This window comes from Cuculus canorus, chromosome 2, assembly GCF_017976375.1.
Source record: "Cuculus canorus isolate bCucCan1 chromosome 2, bCucCan1.pri, whole genome shotgun sequence".
In the NCBI taxonomy this organism is placed as follows: domain Eukaryota; kingdom Metazoa; phylum Chordata; class Aves; order Cuculiformes; family Cuculidae; genus Cuculus; species Cuculus canorus.
In genome coordinates, this window is record NC_071402.1 from 128811336 (window position 1) to 128834215 (window position 22880).

General features: G+C 37.5%; 1 protein-coding gene across 15 annotated transcripts in view; it reads right to left on the minus strand.

Annotated features, from left to right (window-relative positions):
• HDAC9 (histone deacetylase 9) overlaps nt 1–22880 on the minus strand; it is a 458974-nt gene that overhangs the window by 100012 nt on the left and 336082 nt on the right. For all 15 annotated transcript variants that reach the window (XM_054058870.1, XM_054058867.1, XM_054058866.1 and 12 more), the window contains 3 exons: nt 13084–13191; nt 696–751; nt 366–453 (listed from right to left, as the gene is read on the minus strand). In XM_054058870.1, coding sequence (XP_053914845.1) covers nt 366–453; nt 696–751; nt 13084–13191 — 252 coding nt within the window. The remainder of the gene's footprint in view (nt 1–365; nt 454–695; nt 752–13083; nt 13192–22880) is intronic.

Genomic DNA, 22880 nt, shown 5'->3' on the forward strand with positions numbered 1-22880 from the left:
CCAAAGCAACAACATTCTTTAAAGCACATCTGACTATTTAAAATTTGTATTCTGTAGGGAAAAGTAAACTTTGGTTCTGTAGGGTTATTTTAATAGTGGAAGTATCAATTCATTTAAGGACCATAAAAGTTGCCCTGATCTGTGCCTTCTTCTCATTAAATTGCAGTTAACACCATTAAAGTGAAACATAGATGTTTATGGCTTCAGTACTGCCATCCTGGCTTTAATGAGTTCCCGAAATCAGAGGAAATGCACACCTTTATTACTTGTAGGTATTAAAAGAAGGAAAGTCTGACATATAAATACAAATTCATTATCTTTTCTCTAGATGCACTGAAAGCACAATGCTTGCCAAGAATACATACCAGATCTACAATCAATATCTTCCCTATATTTAGCTTGTCTCTCAAGTATTTGGCAGTAATTGCAATCGAATTAAAAAAGCAGAATCCCCTGTGGAATAGAGAAGAACAGAAATAAGAAAGCAAATCAGTCAGGAAAACAGCTATAAATAATGTTCAGAGCATTTTAGAAAATGCTATATGATCTCTGAGGCCGTAAATCTGCTTCTGGGAGTACCTAGAAAGCCTTTTCAGTCATCTGCTAACAATTACAGTTCTTTAGAGACATGCACAACACAGGTGATTGCCAGTAACCTTAGTGCTCCAAGATGGGCAATATTCCCTGGTACTTACATGGCTGTTGATTCTTCAGCATGATGGCCTGGGGGCCTTACAACAGCAAAGCCATTCTGTAAGAACAAGATAGGTTTTCAATTATCAGCTTAAAAAAATACTTGACTCAGTGCAAAACAGAGCAGCAGGCAGACTGGTTTGAAATCTATTAGAGGCTCTTGAGCACTTTTTCTGTCCAATCATCCTTTCACAGTACTGCCAGAAATAATATATTTGAGAACAGTGGCATATAAATTAAATAAATAAACACATGCACACACATACACACATACACACACACACACACACACACACACACACACACACATGTTCTAAAGAGGAGGAAAAAGGCAGGATGAAATCGCCAATGTCATTAATTCCATTGTCTAGAATTCACGTTTAAAGGAAACAGAAACCACTGATCCATTCTTGATCTAAGTTCATGTAATCTTACAGTGCTCCAGCTTGAGATACTTCAAAATAAAAGTAGCTTGAGGTATATATTTTACATGATTAATCAGTGTTGACCCTACCTTCTATAGAGACAAAATGGTGTATTTAGGCACACAGACACACACACACACAACTCCTAACAGCAGAAAAAAAGACAATATATATTCCCTACTCCTGCAAAACATAAATTAAACTCAGGAACCTGCCATGTTCACAAGTTTAACAGATTCCCTAAAGTCAATTTCTTACACACTTTCTGGAATTGTATATAAATTTCGTGAAGTACAGTACTAGGATCAGTGACGATCAAGGAATTTTTTGCCTCTAGAGTCACTGAGGATAAAAAAAAGATTTCGCAATTCCCAGTGTAGGTAAGGTAAGAGAAAATGTTGAAGTGCTGCCAAGGTAGCTCTGTTCAGAAAGTTAGATTATGTATTCAAGAAGCAGTGTCTGATAAGGGTGTGCATCATATCAAATTTCTCTTAAAACAGTCAGACTCAGGAGTGACACCTTTACTTCATCAAATTTATTCATTTCAACTATTCAAGACAGTCTCTTCTACTCAGCTACATATTTTACATCAAATTAATGACAATTAACACATAAATAAAAATAAGAAGTTGTAATTTCTGAATGAATATATCAACCATACTTGTAAGTTCAAGCAGCCTTGCACAAATGCCATGTGTATGTATATGTCTGCAAGAACAATCAAACATTGTATTTTCAGAGACAAGGGGACAGGAAGAAAAAGGATGGAATATTTCCATACTTTAATAATCAGCATTAAAGTAGTCCATTTTTATATATTTAGACTAGTTAAATATCAAGGTTTCAGCATTTACTTATCTGAAACAGACATGATAATCACTAAGCTTTCACTCACAGGGTTGTAAACAAGGAAGAGCAACATGGTGGTTAATGAAGTTATATTGCTGGCCATGAAATTTATTTACAGTCCTATGAACGTGTGTTTGTGCGTGCCTGTGCAACCACCTATGTTGTTTCCGTGACATTAATTTATAAACAAATAATACCAAGCTATCTCATAAAATTTGCTTCTAAAGGTAATCCAAGCAGCCAGCTGCAAAGTTTTGTGGAGTGTGGCCAAAGTTCTATCAAACTATGGAAAACTTAAACTATAATGCAAATGAAGTACATCTGTAAGAGTGATTCTTCTGGACACCATTTAAAGAATATGAGGGATTTGAAGTCATGCTTTATTTTGCATTAAATATCAACATTAAAAAAAAAGCCCAAATGACAAAACCTCAAGCCATAAACCCTAAAGACAGAACAAATATATACACCCATATTTAGGCAGGCATTCCTGGGAGTGGAGTAGAAATTGAATATAGATCAAACACAGCATCAAAAAAAGGCCTTGCGGACATCACTAATCTCCATAATCAAGCCAGCTTTACACTCCCAGCTAAAACCCTATTCCTTATCCTTCCAACAGTTTTTTAACATTTCTTTTTCACACAAAATATGACTTAGAAGAATCCTGTGAAGAATCCTGTTGTAACCTTTAAGAAAAAAATAAAGTATGTCTATGCTGAGGAATGCACAAAGTGAAAGAAGGATCAGAGAAGGGAGTGTTTACTAGAGAGAGAGCTTCATGCCGCCTGTATTTTGTTCCCTCGACATTTGTATGAATTTGAAAAAAGTCATGCAAGGTTTTCAGCTGCCCCTGCTTAGCTCACAGCTCATTATTATCTAACTTTGTCAGCATTCCCAAAAGATCAATATAATCAAGCTGATTATCTCTGGGAGGATTTCATGGGATAATTTAGAGACAGAAAAAAATAACACTGGCTTTGACAACAAAACACTAACAGTATAGGACTCTCTTCTCTGTTCACTTACTTTGATAAGACTGTCAAAGTCCTGTTTTGTTACAGCTAGCTAATTTGTGCCCTCAGAGTTAAATATTACAATTCTCCATAAGCATGCAGGGCATTAAGATCACTGTTATAAGTGACAATTTTTCATATGATTTTACATTCCATTCAGTATTTACATAGGTATTTTTCCTTTTTTTTAAAATAAAATGCCATATGTTATATTGATGATAAAGTATCTAATACAATCAAATTTTACCAAACACTAAAACCAAGTTGCCATATAGCATTAAGAGCAATTTTTCTGCAATTGATAAGATACTTCATTTCTCCTACTTTCAAACTTTGTATGAATGCAATGTATATTAGCACAATGGAACACGAATTCATTTTATTTAGGCAATATTTAAATACCAGACAGTTTGCTCAGAACAGTAGACAGAAAGGCAAAAAACTGCTTTAAAGATAGAAAGAACAACACAGAGCAATATGCTGAAAATGAAGCCAACACACATAAATTCAAAGCATTTTTGTACAGAGCCTTATTTGTGCTAGGATACAGACACCTTTATGTGTTGACAGAACATTAAACTGACTGACAGACATGAATGTTAGAAAAAGGATTCATGTCTGTGCCATTATATGATTACCTTTAGTTAAATTTGAGGATAAAGAGTAAAGCTTGAATAAAGATATTAAAAAATCTGTACATATTTGAACAACTAAAAAAAGAAGTCTGCCTGAACTCAGTTTACTCAGTTTTCACTGCAGATAGCCTATTATTTTTAATATAGCCACTTATTTTTTTAAGATAGTCACTTATTTTTATCTTTAATGAAAATGAAGAAAAAATGTTGGTCTATTTCCACAGTAAGCTAAGTAGTCTCCTCTTTCATGACTCCTAGTAGGTAGCTGGATATTTGATTTCCAAACAGAGGTGTGCATCCTACTGTAGATTTCTTGTCTTTGGTGGTAGAATTGATTCCTTTCTGTAGTGCGCTGGGTAAGTGCATTGGGCTACACCATGCTTGGGCATTTGTTATACCTCTGTCTGAATCTTTCCGAGACAAGTTTTCATGACAAAACCATAACACAGGTTGTCAGTCCAGAATTTGGAACTGAACATCTACAGCAGAGTTCTACTACTGTTTCTTTGATACAAGAAGGTAAAACTAGTCATAGGCAATTTTTCCATAGAGAAATAAGTAGTTATTATATCAAGGTGTGAATCATTGGCATTCAAGGTGTGAATCACCTTGGCAGTGAGGGCTTTACTCTACCTAGCTTCCAAGCTGACCAAAAGCAACCCAGCTAGTCTGGCAATCCAGGCCTGGCTGAGAAGCAGTGCATACTAGTTTCAGCTAGTAAAATCCTCTGGCTTTTTCTTGACTCCAAGAAAATTCAGTGCCATACAAGAAATAAAAATGAATCCTAGCAGGTATTCCAAGAGCACTTACTGAAGCAGTAGAAGACCCTGGTGTAAACTCCTTTTTGAACATGGGGTTGATTTTGTAAATATTCTTCCCATGGCTGTTTGCGTATTTAGATTGTGTGGTCCATAAAGTAGATACCAAGACACATCTTTCCAGTTTAAGTTATTTGTCTAACAATCAGTCTAGATCCATGCTCTTCCTCAGTTCTTATTAAAACTTACAAATCTTTATTATTTCCTGCAGAGTAACAATCTTTCAGTAAAGGACAAAACACCACCACTGAATCTGAAACTTAAGACAAGACAGTTTTATATAGAGTTTAGAAATTTATTCCTTCCAGCTGAAAAGATAAGAAATTGAAGCTCTTCTTTGTATTTTAAGCTGTAAATACCTGTATGAAAGAGCAAAGCCATGTATCGCAACTATTGAAAAGGCAATAAGCACAAACAGCAGAGGTTCCATCTGAACATAAGAAAATGCTCTATTACTGTGAGGGTGACCGAGCAATAGGACGGGATGCCCAGAAAGGTTGTGGAGCCTCCAACCCTGTTCATATACAAAAAACATCTGGACATAGTCCTGGGCAACTAGCTCGAGGTCACCCTGCTTGAGCAGGGGGGTGGGACTAGGTGACCTGCTGAGGTCACTTCCAAACTCAACTGTTCTGTGATTCTATTTAGAAGTTAATAACCTTTGAAAAAAGGCTTCTGGGAAAATGGGTGAAAGTCCTAGTGATGAGCAAATTTCTTGGAAAAATATTGTCCTGTGTACTAGCTAATTGCATCTGCATACGGTGGACAGTTTTCTTAGGAACCTTTGTGTTTTTCATATAAATACCAGGTATGTAACTCAGGTTCTGGATTCCATTCTTAAAGTTCAACATTCTCCTGAAGTCAGGTGCTAAAGTTTCTATTTTCTACAGGTCTAAATCACTTTATCTAGCCCTTAGCTCTTAAATTATCACTGCTTAAACATGGCATCCTTGGATATTCATTTTTTTTAATGGAAAGGTTTTATTTTTACTTCGATGTATACAGGCTTCAGAATGAGAAGAAAATCACTGAACCTAGTACTTCATTTCTTTGTAGAAACTTCTTTAGTTATTACACAGAAATATATCCATTCCCCCTGTCAGAATCGATAGTCCTTATGTTTTATATATATATACAATTTTTTATCTTTATGAAGTTAGATAAAACCCTATTTGTTTGCATTTAAATGGTACTCCATAGAATGTATCTGGCAGGGTGCAACTCCTTGAAGTGGACTTTGTGCCATCTTTAATCCTGTTGTCTTTGTCTTAGTTAACTTCTACAATAACAAATATCAGGGCTGCTGTAACTCTTGGCTCTCTACAACAGCCCCTTAGCAACTGGTACCCCAAAGAAGAGAACTGTGTTGTTAACCAGTGTCACTTAGGATGTAACATAAATCCAAGCTATGCCATCCAGCAGGGAGGGTAAGCATAAGAGTGAATGGCCAAGGCAATCCTCGGGTACCTGTTTAGGACAATTTTACAAGCTATCCGTTCTGCCAGAGCAGGAGCCAGTATCTGGCCCTGGGGGTCTATGAACGCAGTGAACAAGAACCCATGATTTAACAGAGCATTATTAACAGCACATAGATTTGCCAAGGACACAATAACTAACAGGAGGGATCACCATTTTGTCTTGCAGAGAAGCTGTAGAGGTCAAGAGCACAGAAATGGACATTAAATATGTAGCTCTGTGATGGAAACACAGAGTTCCCTGTCTGCTTTTCTGAAGGTCTAAGAGGATAGCACCAGAAAACATACATGAGTAGCTGGTGCTTGCAGGCTAACTTACACGCAAGTGCAGTGGCTTGTTTAGCCATGACTAGTGTTAACTGTATTTGGAAAGAAAGCAGACAAGGAGAGACAGAGTGGTCAGGGAGATAAGCTAAGTACTATACCTATAATTAAAGTTATACTGCTATATGAAATAATAACAGTCATTCAGCTATAAATATAACTATAATCGCTGGGATAAGGTACCTACGAGATGGTTCTATATAAAACTTTGTGATTTTCTAACTTTGTAAAAGCTACAAATACAAACTACTACCTAAAATACTTCATTGGTAACTTTGATTGATGGCTTTTATCAATCATATCTTTAACACTAGTAAAAAAAGCACTCGTTTGTTACTGTTTCTTACACACTATACATTGTCAAAAATGCCTGGGCATGGAAAAGATGCCTCTTTTTGTGGCTGTCATACATCACTCAGAAATCTTTCTAAGGCAAAGAAATTGTGTTATAGGGTGGAAGGGTGCAATAGGATCATAGAAACAAGGATATGGCAGAGCCCGAAGGAGGAGCACTGTTCAGGTGGTACCTGAGCACAGGGCACTTCCCAAGAAAGGAGATTTTTGTAGGTGACCAGTGGAGCTGTGTGGAGGTTGGTGTAGTTAAGATAGACAGGGAAATTTGCTGGCCTGGAGTTTTATTGGAAGGAAGACACTGCGGGACTAGGGAGACACTTGGTTTCAGATCTTTCTGTTTATTTTGCCTTTAGAAAGATATTTCATTTCAGTTTTTGTTCTAAGAAAACATAGCACTAGTGCTGTGAAATATGACGGAATGATTTTTATACAGAATACTTTTAAGACTAGGAAACTAAGAGCTTGGAGAGGAGATGGGTGATAAAGCTAATTCTGCTTATTCACTAGATTAGTCTAATTTACAGTATGATTATTCCTCCATAGTCCTGTGTAACAAAGACCTGTAGAAGAGTAATCACCAAACTCACTTAGAATGAGAGTTTCAAGTTCAATATGAGTTATCCACAGGTAATACAAAGACACCAGAGTAGCAAGCACCAAGTGCAGGAAGTTTATTTTGGTATTGATTCAACCTGATATATCAGAAAGAACCATCCCAGGAAAGTATCAGATTCTGGTTCGGAGGAAACTCATTTCAATTGCTTTCATTCTCTTAAATGACCCCTAACTACCAAAAGGGCAACTCTACAAATGTGTATGTGGGCATATATGCACACACATATACATGACAAAACAGAAAAAAGGCTTGTGCTTCACTCAGTTAGGCTGAGGTGGATGATCAAGATAGTATCAAGACTACATTTTTTAAGTTATGTTTTCTCTTGAATGTTCTTTTGCAAAAATGCTTCTGAACTCATTAATTTTTTTAAAAAATTAAAAATAATCTTACAAATCCTACCAGCTCTTCATAGTCTCTTTTGTTTCAAATTAAAAATATATGGCACTTGTGAGTTTCTATCACAGAAAAGACTGCTGCCATCACCAATGTTGACATGTTTAAAGGACACGCAAAGTAAAGTGGACAGTAATCCTTATTATGAGTACTGCATTTAAAATAATTCATTCCTGCTTATAATATTTCTGAATGGGGTTATCTGAGCCTGAAGAAAACCGTTTCACAAATGTTCCTTTGGATTTGCAGAAGTTCCACAGTCTGCTGAGGCTCTGAGTTGCTCGTGACCATGGAAAGTCATCTCCCACTGCAAAAAGAGATTCTTATTTGGTATACTCTTATAAAATGATATTTTTCACTGGTACATTTTTTTTGTCTGCCAATCAGATGTTGGATATTAAGGGACAGTCAGATAAATGTATAATCTGTTATCAGAAAAGAAGTTAAGACACATTTTAATATTCACAAAACAGCACACAATAAAACAACTATTACAAGAACAAATAATGTTTTGAAGGATGTTATTCAACAAAGTATGATTATTGAAAATAATCATGCTAACAATCCTCTATCTGATTTCCAACTTCTTAAAAGTAGAAAATTATTAATCACTTAATAAGAACTTAATATATGGAAACAAAAAAGGTATCAGAATCAGCATGAATAATTTGATTAACTATATGGAAATATCAGCAACCTAAACTCTTTAAGAAAAAAATAATAATTTGGAAAGTGAAGTCCTAAAGGTGAGGTTTTCTGCAAGCTCCAGGAGTTAAAAACGAAATCTGAAACTCAAGAGTGGCCACAGATACAGAATCCCTCCTTTATTTTCCTCAAAGGCTGGTCTAATGTGGGGTTTGGATGACCTCACTACTCGTTCAGCTCATCAGCAGGAGGCAAGTGCCTGCCGAGCTGGGTAGCCGGTGCGGGCAAGGGGAGAGTCGCTTTGTGCCTAGTTGCCTGTGAGTGAAGTAGAGTGCTGGCAGCGAGGGGAGGTGAACTGACCTAAGCATCAGAGTCACTGTAAGGGAAGCAGGAGGCCAGGCTGGGAAATAAATGGGAAGGCAGGGTAGGGCAGCACCTCCCAGTGCCACCAAGACATTAGACCATGCAATCCTAAAATCTGCGTTTTTTCTGAATGTACAGTCATTAGGTAGAGGCTAGAGACAATGTAGTTCTTCCTCAAGAACCAAGGAATAGATCATAAAACTTCTGTTATCTGTTAATATTATTTATTGCCTATAGCTAATGACTGTGATGGAATCATATTCACCCATATCCACACAGTCCACTCTTCTAAAGATCTGTGGTCAGCCAGAAGATTATTAAAAGCCATCTATATAAATCTGTTGGGGAAATCAGAAAGGAGAAAAGATAGATAGAGAAAAATATCTAAACAGAAGAGCTGTGGCTCCAATTCCACATAACGTAAATACCTTGTAACACTGTAGCAGGTTTTCTAAACCATAAAAAAAAAATCAAAAAAGGGTGGCCTTCATGTAGTCTTTAGGGTCGTCTCCTATTACATAATAATATTGCCAAGACGGCATTCATCAAATATGTAAATAAATTCATGAAAAAAGGAAAAGCATTTGATTTGGTGCCATATAACATCATATTTATTTTACTATATGATTTAGTGGTGTGATTCTTTATTACCTATTAAATATTATGTCAGGAGTTCATCAAATGGATCTTGATGAGTACTCATTATATTATTAAACAAACCAGCCAAGATCCTTACTTTTGATTGTTTGATGTAATGAAATAAAAACTGTCCAGATTAAGAATCTCCAGGGAAAGAACAAGTTGTCTTGATTTTTAAAAAAAACCAACCCAACAGTAATTTACTGTTACAGCAGCAGCAGAATTTCAGCAAACTCTATTGTTTTACATGCTTAGCACTGTCATGTTGATGCTTTCCCCTTTAGGCAAGGAGATCAAAGAAACCTGATGTCTCACAAGGGATTTGAACTACAGTGAAGAGAACTCTTCAATCCAGGTCGGTTTTAGAACATCGTCCAAATTAGAAGAACGAAATGTTGCTGTTCTCAGGTGAGACCTTTGTGAAATGGGACGGGTAGTCTCAAGATATTCAGAGTAAACAACCTTTTGTCTTGTGTATGAGTTTGACTCATGCCTAACTCTGCAGTGAATCTCTCAGTTGTTTTGCAGACTTCCATTCTTTATTTTTTTCTTAGTAGTGTTTACCAACAGTTCAAACCAATTATTATCACTCTGTAAAATAGCAAGTGATATCAGTAAGGACTTTGGAATAAGCATGGAAATGGAAATGTTCTGTCCTTCCTGAAACGGGCTTTAAATATCAGATGCCAGTCAATAAGTCAGTACAGGGCAGTTTATGATTGTTAGTACCTACACTCCAGCTGGGCAGTGACAATATTTATCTTCAGTATTGTAAATCATTTTGCTTTTAAATTAATTGAATACGTGTGTATGAAATAAACTATTAGATTAATTCAAATTTAAGGAAACCTGTGTTAGACTTTTTGAAAATATATATACTGATTCATAGAGCTGTAAGAAATATTTGGGCTGCTTATATCCAACTACATTCACAGATTTTAATAATTCTTGTGTCAGTAATGCACTTTTAAAGTAATTACTTCAGTTTCTACCTCCTGAGGCTTCTTGTCTCAGACTTTGTCTAAGCAAAGAGTTTTACTGAGGTTATCCTAATGTTGGTGTGGCTGTTTTAGAACGAGGCATCTGTGATTCTCCAATGCAGTGGGTAGATAATCCATTGCCTCCTTTGCTGCAATCTGGAGTGCTGCTCTGTGGGAAGTCCTTGCTGTATATTCTAAGCCTGCTGCTGTGAACATCAGGACACACAACTCTTCTCAGAGAACTGTGGAATTTCAGAACAAATCAGTATGTCCTGTCTCATAATTTGCTTTTTTTTCTTAAGATGATACCAAACTGATGACACACCATCTGACAGCCATCCAAAATTGTAAACTTCCACTGAAACACTACTGCATGTTTCTCCGCTGCTCTTATAGGGCTGTTTACATGATACAGAGCTGTTATAGCTTATGCACAATATTGGAAGGCGTTATTTTATCATCCAAAGACTATGAAGCTGCAGCACATCATTCCAGATTCCCATCAGATCTTAATCCTCCCACTCATTGCTTATAGCACAGGCCCCAAATGGTTGCTTCACATGCATATTTGTTTAAAGAATGCATATGGAAGTGGTCAGCTTCGCTTACTTCACCTCAGATCTTCACAAGTACACTACAGAAGTGGCATTTTCCCTATTCTGGAAACAGCTGATCAATGCAACATTTATGTTTCTTGAGGAAAAATGGCAGCAAGGTGGAAAAGCAATGTGTAAACTCAGAGATTGGAACATATATATGTGTGGGGCTAAAATCTTACAGCTACCTAAAACCTCATTCTAAACACCATCCAGAAAACTCCAGAATACACTGCAAAAATCCTCCTTATGCCAGTTACCGTATAAGGGCATTGGGAGCAACTTGCCAGCAAAACCCAGGTTTGTATGGATGCAGTGACAAAGTAAACATAGAAGGACTTTGTCAAAATACTTAATGTCAAGATCAGTGCATTCCCAGAACTTCTGCTAGCATGCCTTTCTTCTGTCAGTCAGGTCTTAATAACCTCTACCATAACCTTAAACAATAAATAACACATGCAGATTGTTAATTCATACAGTTGGCATGGTGACACATAAGTCACTGGGCTTCATGCTGGAGGTATAGGAGCAAGTTAGATAAGTACTTATCAGGAATGGCATGAGTATTCCCAATTCTCTCTCACACCAAATGTTTCCCATTCCTGTTTTGTTGATGATCTGATATAAACCAAGCACTCAGCACATCAACTGAACAGTCACCTTTCCTATGTCTCAGCAGGAGGTTACATGAGACTGCTTCAGTTCTCTGCACTGTAGACAAAGATTTTGTTTAGGATCAACAATAATTTTACAGTAAACTACAAACTAGTACTAAATTTAAAATATTTATTTACAGACTGTAGCAATGCCAGCAGCAACCAATGTCTCACAGTGGCTGATTCTTTTCAATTGTCCATCACACACACATGAACAATCAAGAGCATTCACACAGTGGAAAGACATCACAAACAGAGGTAAGTGGTAAAGATTCTGCAGGAGACGCTGCTCATGTCAACTACACAAATGACATCTCATTCTTCTGATGAAAACTTGCTTTTATGTTGCCTTAGAGGCTGACGTGTCCTACAGTTCCAAAGGTAAAAACCAGCAAAATAGTCTTTTCTTTGCTTTCATTAGCCCCATTGGGTTGGAATAACGCATAAAGTTGTGTATTGTATCCTGCTGTGCCTGAAAACCTTAATGACCCATTAGAAAGGATGCACAACAGGATCCCATATGATGAACCCTGTCCTTGATCTGAGATTTCAAAATCTGTACATTTTGTGTAGTACCTGGCTAATTATTTCAATGTCTGAATATGGAAGTTTAGTAGCCACATGCAATTGGGTCAGAGCTATAGTACTGCACACACACTAAGCACGCAGTCATTTATGTACCTATATTTTGTACCTATGTATACGCACACAGAAATATATATAACTCTCCCCAAATATGTAGCTAATGTATTTTGACTGAAATAAGACAGATATATAGGAAGAAATTCCTCAAGTTCAAATACATTTTGGAATTTTAAAAATCATGATACCACACTAATTCCAAACTATTTATTCTATTTTGATTTTGGAAACAGGACTGAATCCTGTATTTGGACTAGAAAGTGAATAAACAGTTTCATTAAGGAGACATGTTAGCTCCAACAATGTTTATTGGGGCAAGCCTGCACTCTGGCTGCATATGGTGCACCTTTAAATAGGGCTGTTAAAATACCAAATAAAATGTCAAAGTCTGTCAGGTCTGCAGCTTTTATAAATTGTTTAGACTGGGGGTAATTTGGGTTTTGTACATCATGTCTTGCAGATCACGTGGCATGGACATAGGGAAGGAAAAGGGGCCAGTGAGAAGAATGTGGGGCAGTCAGCCTGGTGGAAAGGCACCTTGCTGGTCATTGCTCTCCTCACCAGCCACCTCCTTTTTCCACCTAGCCTGCACACCCACTGTCTGTCTCCCTTCTCTCTGGGTGGTTTCCTGAGGTCACAAATATGACTAAACAACCCTATTAAAAAAGAATATTTTAAAAAATCAGTTCAGAAGGCAGTGCCACAGCCACTTGCCAGAGATGCGCATGCTTGGAGCAACTTCATCTTGGGCTGCAGCACCCTGTGCTGCACGTACCCACCACTGTTTCTGCGTATTAACGGCAAGGACTTCCCTGTCAAGTGCTGCCCAAGCTGCCACACCTTCACGTCCATTCTCCTGACCCTCCTCCCACAACCCTCCCTGGAGCAGAAGGGTTGAACAACGCATCCCTTCATCTCCACCACCCCAGCTCTCCCACCCACGGCGCAGCCCGGACCTCACCTTCAGCTCCCGGGAGGCCACGCGGGCCGCCAGCTCGATGACACAGCCTACCGCCATGCGTGCCGCCCCGGCCGAGTGCAGCTCGTTCCAAACGGTGTCACTGTCCACCTGAGCAAACAGCCAGCCCCAGGAGGAAGGCAGGGGAGAGAGGGAAGAGGGAGAGGGAGAGGGAGAGCATGAGAGAAAACAAACCCATGAGGGAGGGCTGGCAGCGTGACAGCTCGCGTACAATAACATCAGTCTTCCGTCCTGGCCAGCTGAAAGGCCTTCTGGACATGGCTTTGCTTATGCTTTTTCTCTGCATGGCCTTCTCCAATGGAAACACATTCCTGTCATGCCTCGCTGCCATTCCCTGTTTAGATTTCTCATTACAAACAGTGTTACATCGGCAGGGCTGGGTCTGCTCGCCGGCAGCCAGATGCCGCATGCTGGGTCCTCATGCTGGCGGCGGGACGGGGACCTGCCAGCACTGGGACGTGTCTGGTGGCGATGGACACCGTTGGCTCCAGCAGCCACCAAAACTCACCAGCAGCTCAGGTCATCACTCCTCTTTTAAAAAATAAAAAGAGCAGTAACCACTCCTCCGTCCTCTCCAGGCAGGAGTGGTTTTTAAGCGACTGAAATCGGAATGATTAATTGTTTAGTTAAATTTCTGTAGTCACTATCACCATAGACAGAAAATAAAAGCCCTTGCCAAAAGGCTTTAGGTCCCACTTTTTAAAAGATGGATGTGATTATTTAAAGCAGAGAAAATTATCTTTTATGTCTCCTAAATAAGCAAGTGTGACACGTAAACATTACATGAATATTATATAAAATATAAAATAGAAGGATAAAACATTATCAAGGTAAAATATTATAAAGGAAATACTAAGAAGATGGCTAAGAAGCATTGCTCTACAGCTTCAATCTTTATGCTAGAATTTTACTTTTGAAATCTGTTTTTAGTAAATATTTGCAGAAACATACCAAAAAATACAGGTGAAATGTTGTGTATCCCTTCTATGATATTACACCAAGCAGACATGGTGGTGTGAAATAGTCTGAAAAGATCATCTAAAGAGACAGCCAGACTTCCTTGATGCTCCATGGGAAGTGCATTTAATTGTATCATACCATACAAATTTATCATGAAAAGAAAAACGTTTAGGGATAGACAAAATACTGTGGCAGATGCTATTTGGATAACTTCCAACACATTGAGACATGCTTTCAGTTTGAACCAGAAGCTTCTGTTCCTAATTTCTTTTCTTTTTTTTTTTTTTTTCAGAAGGGAAGAAAGAAAGAAATCAAGTAATTGAAAATGGATGCAACTGCTACTCGACTCTGGAGGTTCTAAGGAATTTATCTGATTAGTCATTTGAAACAGAGAGAAGCTTGATCTTCTCTACACCTGTCAAACATCTTCGCCATTACTGTTACAATAATATTATATTTCAAGCTACTAAAGTGATCTTATTTTTCAGTGTACTGAACCCAAATTTTCTATTGTTTTGATTGGATTTTTGTGCAGGTAGCACAAAATGAAACTAATGAAAATAGTTCATATTCACAATAGATGTGAATAAGAAGAAAGGATTTTGTTTGCAAAATTTAGGATAACAACAACAACAGCACACTGTATTTTCATCTGAGAAACTCAAAATGTTGTACAAACACAACTAAACATCATCAGCTTGATATGGGGTGCTTTATTATATTTGTTTTGCAGATTGGTATCACGAGATTTAAAGAAGTTAAGTAGCTTTCCCAAAGACACACACAAATCAATAAGTAACTAAGAAAATCACAAAACAGGAAAGAAACCAAGTGGTAAAAAAGTAATGATGTATTTAACGTTAGACAGACCTTCAAGTTGTCTCTGTATTGCTTTAAAGCAACTGTGAATCAATTTTCATTTTTTTAAACAAATAAGCATATAAATAAGTAGAGGTCATTGGTTAAATCAATTTAATCAAACCATAATAAAGTTTGAAAAATACTGTGCAGTACTTTAAATAAAGAAGTATCAACAAGAGGGCTGGAAGGGAGTGCTTTCTTATCATTTTTATGGCTAGCAAATTAAGGTTAACATGAAGGAGTGGCTGATGAAAATGATTCAATGGCAGCTGCTCAGCACACCAGGGCACAAGCAGGAGTCTGGATCCTCAAAGGGACTATGATTCATCTCCAGGAAGGCCGATTAAGTTAAAATTGTAACCACAGCTTGAGAGTACCCACCCTTCAAGACAGTTGTCTGCTCTGACACAGGAGACGGCAGTCTCTCCAACCACTAAACACTGAGTATTGGCCAGGATAGAGCATTTACCGTTTTCTGCTTCCAACTGAGTGTGAGGAGAATAAACCAGGGCAATTAAGAGCAAATATCTTACACTGAAAAATTTCCTTCAGACCAATTGAATGACTGCTACCTAATTTTACCTGGACTGGAAGTAAAAATGGGCAATAAGGAAACAAAATAGTGTTTCCTGGTGAATTTTCAAAAATAACTACCTAAATGTACACTAGAAATTCAGGATGTTCTTACTGATCTCTTGGGAATGGTGCATGCAACAAAAAAATAATTTTTCAAAGCCAGAGGTAGCCAACTGAAGCTGCACACTTTAGTATACAGTTATAATACAAGAAAACTAACATGAACGTATTATGAATAATTACCCTGAAATGCACAGTATTATAAATTTAGATGTCAAATTCTATTTTATATTTGTACAGAATTCAGACTGAATTACTGAGGAAAATCTCATGAAGAACAGCCAAAAAAACCTTTCATCCTACAGCCAACGCTTCAGCTGTAATGACTGGAGAACGCCATCCTACTCCATTTTATGTCTCTATCAGTGTAATGTATTGCCTTCAGTGTTTCAGGTGTTTGAACAGATAATTTCTTTTAGTGTTGCTAGGTGTTTACTTTGTAAGTTGCTGTTGAAATACAGTGATACAAATGGCAAAACCATTACAAGGACAGCTACTAGCTGGCCCAGTTGTCATGTCGTGTGTGAAACGCAGCTACGTAAAACCCTGCTAGATAACACTCTTCTTTATTCATATGAGATGAAATGTTTGGATTTTTTGAAAGTTAAAGGAATGGATTAACCACCAGTTCCTGATTCTAATTCACGGATATATCCCTATATCTGACAGTCTGTATAGATGCTAAGTATGCATGAATTTTGTGACAAATATCATGCTTTCTTGAATCAATGACAATGAAAAATTCAGATGGAATTTTGTAACAGGTTATTTTTGGTCTGCGAGTGCTTTGTGTAACAGACAAATAATTCAGTAAAACACCTATCTTGATTAGGATATTTTTTGAAAATACAGCACTTGTACCTTGATTCTAATACAGAATCTTAACACATTCTTCCCTCCTCCCTTTTTTTCTGCTTAATTATATATATTATTTCATTTACGAGTCCTTTAAAAAAATTACCAGGGTAAGAAAATGTTATGAATGTCTAAGCAAATGAAAAAGAACATTTTTTTAAAGCATCAAAATGTTGGTGTTAAGCTATAGCGTAGTACAGAATTTGTTATGAACAATCCTATCTCTACTGCAGCTCTTCAAAGGATTGTGCATGATAGCACCAGGAGCAAAAAAACCGCAACCCCTATCTGAACACTGACTTTCTAACGCACATATGGATTTACTTCACTCCAAGTTTCCTGAATGAGCACTGTAGGTTGTAGGCTTTTTCAAGCACATCTAGTATAGCTCAATCATTGGCATGTGTAGCAAAGCTAATGCTCTGTAAAGCTACAGATGATAGAAATTAAGCTACCTGTCCCTGAAGTGGATGTGGAGGCATTAAAGAGGAAAGAAATGACTTAAGTGAAAAGAAATGTAGGTAACTTTTCCTGACTGAATGCAACGAATGTCTCCAAGCCCTGTATGCAGGAATTCCCTGCTTTGAACTACAAAAAGAATCTGATACAAATGCTTCCTGCAAGAAATATCAATGTGAAAACTTGACTTTCACAATGAAGACTTTAAGCATACTGAAAACAAACTAAGGAAAAAGTTGCTTTCCAGTAGAGAGAATTCAGCCTCATGGCCAGAATATTTTTATTAAGGAAGTCTGACTATAATGTTTGAAAGTTACCGGCTCCTTACACTGTGCTTAGGTTGTGGCACATATATGCGAAGGTGGAGAGGAATGATATGGAAAAATATCTGAGAGACAGATTGTTTATTTAAAGACCTGTCTGAAATCACCACAGTTGCTGAAAATGGAAATGTTACTTGTCCTGCTATTTACATCTGTCTGGAACCTACCTCAGAGAGGCAAAAAAGTGGCATGAATAACAACTCTAATTTTTTAAAATACACTTATAACTGCCTTTTGTTTTCTCTATCCCTTCCCTTGCTAAAGACCTTTTCATTCATCCCCTGTTTTAGTTCTCATTCCTCTGGAAATCTCTTGGAATCTGTTTACTGGTCACTGGGTCACAGTTCTGCTGACCAAAGATGCTTCTCGCAGTCTGACACACCATTTCATTTTTCACACCTTGCATGGCATATTCACCTGTGTGAGTTATTTCTCTTTCTTAAATGATTATTTTAAACTCTGAATGTGCCTTAAACACACGTCTACTGATAAATGTATGATAATATAAAATAGAGTCCAAGCAGCTGCATTGGGATGGATTGTGACAAAGCTTTCTAGAGCTTGCCCTCTCTCTCTCTTTCTCTCTCACACACATACACACAATTTGCGATTTCACATAAATCCAGCTTCCGCAGTGGAATTCTGATTGCACTCATAAAATGAATTTAAAATATACTTAATTGCTCATCCTGCTCTGGATTCTCTGCACAATTGCTGCCATCATAAAAATAAAAACCAGTCCTCCTAGAGATACCATATGTTCCTACCAGAGATGCTTTACTGTGAATTATCTGAGAATAGCTCAAAAATATAATCTGTCATCTTTCTGTTCGTAGAAATTTTGACCTATGATGAACCTTTCATAGCAGTGAAACAACATCCTCAACAACAAGCTGAAAAGTAGAAGTACTTTACAGTAGTTTAAAAGGAATCTTTGCCCTTTCTTTAAAAAGCAGAAGTGAATTCAAGTGTTCTTAGATGGACGTTAATCCACTACACATTTCAGGTGGATACATTTCAACACATATCTAGAAAAATTACTAGACTTGGAAAATGCTATCCTTTGAGTTAAGTGATTATAAAACTGAGAAGTAAAGAAATTCTAGTCAGCTAACAACAGTGTAACTGTATGCAGTAAGCAAACTGATTAAGAAATCTGTGAGAAGTAATATAGGAGAGTACAGACCTCCTCAGTAATACTGCAATTTAATAAAACTTGTGCATTGCAATGCAAATTCCTGTGTTTTAGCTTTAAAGGCATTCAGAGTTTCACACTCTTCTACTTAAGCCAGAGCAAATATGTTTTCATCACTGTGGGTTTTTTTTAGTTCACTGGCATGGAAATAGAAATTAAATACATTCCTGAAATGTTGCAGCCTCTAAAAGTTGCGTGTGGCATTCTACTACCACTTCCAGCAAGGAATCTGTCATTCTTGGAGGCAAGTGGTGCCAGCAAACACTAACACATAAGTCTGGAGTACTTTGCTCCTGACCATAACAGTGCAACTTCCCAGGTGCCACGCTCACAGCTGTCACTTCCCACTCCTACAGATATCCTCATGGTCATTCATCACCTCAGTGCTTTCCACTAAGAAGCAAAAGGTCCCCAACGTGCTTCTTAGCTGCTGTTTCATCTCACCATGACTAAAGAAGCGAAGGTGTGCACGTCATCTCCAAGGAACAACATCTAATGAATGGCCTGTCAGCCATGTCTCTCGTTAAGGAACAAAGCAGAAAAAGGTTGCACGGCTGAGGTCTCTTCCATAAATCCCACATACAGGAAGTGTGTAAAAGCAGGCTACTTTAGCAAAAATATGTACAGTGAGCTTCCTTTATCTTTACTGCTATTTTACAGCTGTATCAAAGATTTGTTTTGTCAAAACAATTTCCAGCTGCTTTCACCTAAAATGCCTGGCAAAAAGAGTACCCAGAATATCAGCTTTTTATACTTTCTTGCCTACCAGTGTGGTTTACAAATAAATAGTGAAGGGGACATGATATTTAGGCTCTACTGGGATGACAAGTTCAAATGAACAAATCATTGCTTAGATGAAAACCATTAAATTTAATTTGGCTTGCATTGGCTTCTCTGTTGTGTTTGAATAATTCTAGTAGGAGAATTTATCAGCAGTAATATTAATGGAAATGGAACTATAAAAATAATTTTAAAGTCTATTGATTTTGACCCCAAAAGCCTCTTTCAGGGCAAGAACAAGGAATGTGGACAGTACATGTACCCACTCTGTGTGGAAAAATTAATATCTTTCAAGTTTCAACTGCCTATAGTGATCTGACTTGTAAAGCTATTATTAATCAAAGCAAATTTTCAGAAAATCCTCAGAAAAAGAAAATCTAAGTTAGAATTAGTGATTGAATGCTTATCAGGGTTACTGATGGTTGCATTCAATTAGTAGTCAGCCAAAAAATGCTGCACCCCTACCTCTGTACAAACTGAAGTCACTTTAAGGTTTGTAAAAAAACCAAGTAAATATGTAAGGTCTTCATGAAAAACTAAATAGTTTTGCATGGAAAATGAGAATCAGAAAAGTATCAGGCTGAAGCCTGAATAGAATAATACTTTCAGAAGAAATAATTTGATTCAATTAGTCTCTTACATTAACTTTTATTACAGGCATTCAGAATCTCTGAATCTCATAAAGCTTACATTAGATACCCTAAAGGATCTCAAATCCTCAGTGAAATAGTCATGTGTGGATCTTTGGTAGGGGGTAGGAGAAATGGAGGAAGGATAGCATGGATTAGATGTGGATTAGAATTTGTTTTTAGAATAAACTCATAAATAAAACACTTAGGCCCAGATTCAAGTCTCAGATATGTGGCATATATCACCAGTTGCTTGTAAAAATGTTACTGCACTTTCAGACCTAGCCCTGAGTACTCTATTAATTTAACTTGACGTTTGTTTTAGTATTTATTGGATTAGTGTGTGAAAATGCTTGTGCAACTGCCTTCTTATGTTTGATCATGCAGTTTGCAAGAGTTCATGGGCAAATAGAACAATGTGTAGCCGGTTGTAATGCACACATTTACAGAAAATACAAATTCCATGTGCAGAATTCAAGCCTTATTTTTTAAAAGTTTCATCATTTGCTACTGAACATATTTTAGCAATACGAAGCATTTCAGCTTTCTTTTTGGGTGGAGATGATCTTTACGTTAGAGGCCACTATAGAACTATAGTAGAACCTGGTGCTTATTCAGGCAAGTAACACATGAACTCCCTCTTCAGATAACTTTTCTGTCCATTTTGGGAGATAAATTCTGTCAGTAATCACACAATGTATTTTTAAAGCACAAATCTGAATTCTGCTTCAGCTACAAAATTCCCATCAAATCTATATGTGTGTATGTGTGATTAAGTCTGGGGAAAGTTAATAGTAGATTGTATATGATACTATTCCACTATTTACCTTTAATATATGTGTATATATAAAAGATATTCAATATTCTGGCAAATGAAAAGGCTTCTTTGCATAATACTGGCCTTTGGCAACACAATAGTTTTTAGAAAAGGCAGAAAATTAGTTTGGACATTTTAAGGTTTGACGTCATGGTAGTTCATTAACTTCACAATAATTTTCGGTGCACTATATCTTTTTTTATAATTTGGATCTGGTGTAGTACCAAGACAAAAATGTCTTGTGTTGAAAAGGGGAAAAAAAGATTATCTGAGGGACTAAATACTGTATTTGATAAATTGGCAAATTACCACCTCTGAGCTTTCTGTCCTCTTCTGGTGCAAGTTAAAGCAATCTGAGACTATTCTGAAACATTCTGTTCTGCCTGCAGCAATGTCAAGGGACTATGTCTCAGTTGAATAATTTTGCCTCTCACTGGTCTAAACATCAAGATCTGTGGTGGATGGCATGGGGCCACATCCGGGCCACATCAGGGCCATGAAAGGAAAACAATGGGACAAAATATCTGCCTTTTAGTGTCAAGAGATTTTTTTTCCTTTTTTTGTGTCCATTGTATTGATATGCTAATTGTGGTGTTCACTCCCTGCTCAGAGATGAGACTCCTTGCACTTTCCAGATACAGAGATGAGGCCTCTGTACCTCACTAAAGGAACAATATCTATTTCCTGCTTCGATCATCCAGATTCACGTTCTCACTATTGTTAACTTTTTTTTCAAAAATAAGTGTGCTTAAAATTAGGAAATTAGCTGCTTCAAGTCAGTCTCAATGAAGGATGTCAAGCAACTGCAGTCAGTTCTGATCTCAGGTGGACTGAATCCTGGTCTAGTGATGCACATGGCTAGTAGGCAAGCAAGGGTGGCTAGGGTCCAGCTTTGGCTGTTTCAGTAGTTTGTCTAAAATTACATACCCAAAGCTGGACAGGTGAGTCTTCAGAGAACTATTGTTCTGAACTGAAAGTAAGTAAATGTGTGGGTATTCTCTTGTTTCTCTACTTCTCTAGCTCACCTGCTCAAGGAAGCTGTGAGCTTGTCAGCTAGAAAGTCTACAGTTCTCTGTGTATAAGAGAGCTTGACTAAAGTGTAATGTCAATTGTTCCCTTCCTACAAAATATAGTCCACTGAAACAGCTGGGTATCATGAATTGCCAAAACTGATGGAGTACACCACCTAAAAAGTGTGTTCACCAGAGCAGCTGGGAGTACACCATGCCTTCATTGCCTCATCCTGTGGATAGCCTAAATAGGTTTATCTGGAACTACACTAAGTGACCGAGCATTCAGACCCCTGAATGCTCTGGAATGACAAACCTCAAGCCCTTGCTTCAGTCGTATCTCCACTGGCCTTAAGTTGTGCCTTGGAGTGCTACCAGAATGACCTTTTTGACCATGTACTTTGATGACTTCTCAGAAAAATATCATGCAGTCAACATCTAACTCTGAGTCCTAAGGAGCTGTGCAAATTACATACATTAAAGTATAATGTGCCTGTGAGATTGTTTTGAATAAATCTTGGAATGTCTTTAGAGATGGTATAACTGCCAAAGAGGTTTAGGTGGTAAAGAATTCCTTTATTCCAAGAAGTCTTCTGCAGCTTGTTCCAAAATGTTATAACTGGAAAATTTCGGCAGGTTAATAAGGCCTCTTAGGCAAGTAGCTTAAATTAAAAAGTGAATATGTTTGCAGCATGGTATATTAATGATTTCACAAAGGAAGACATCATATGGAGTAGCTAAGCTTCTAGGAATAATAGATTGCTTTCCCCAAATAAGGAATCAGACATATTTTTGGTTTACATCGTGAAATGACTATACCTATTTTGGAACAGCCTGGGGTGCAGGGAAAGGACAGGAGTTAATTGTAACACCTGTGTGGAGGTGATGTTTAATTTGAGTGCCCAGACCACAGGGAGAATAATTTCTTTACAGCCAGATTTGGATGCAAATATAAGGAGAGACCCCTAAACCGCCTGGAGCCTAAAATCTGCTACAAGGAGAGCATGCCATTGCCAATACTTTCTTATTTTTTTACTATTTTACCCCTATAATAGAACCTGACTGGTATCTTTGACTCTTATACCAATAAGAGGAATGAAGAATAATGACATGTAAAGGCTGAAAATTCTCCCTGAGCCCAGACTGAGAAGATCAAGGGAAGAGTGAGAAGCAACAGAAAACAATTTGTTGCCTGAATGACTTACTAAAGTTGTATACTAGTGGAATCTTGCTTTTCTTATTGCTTTTCACCCT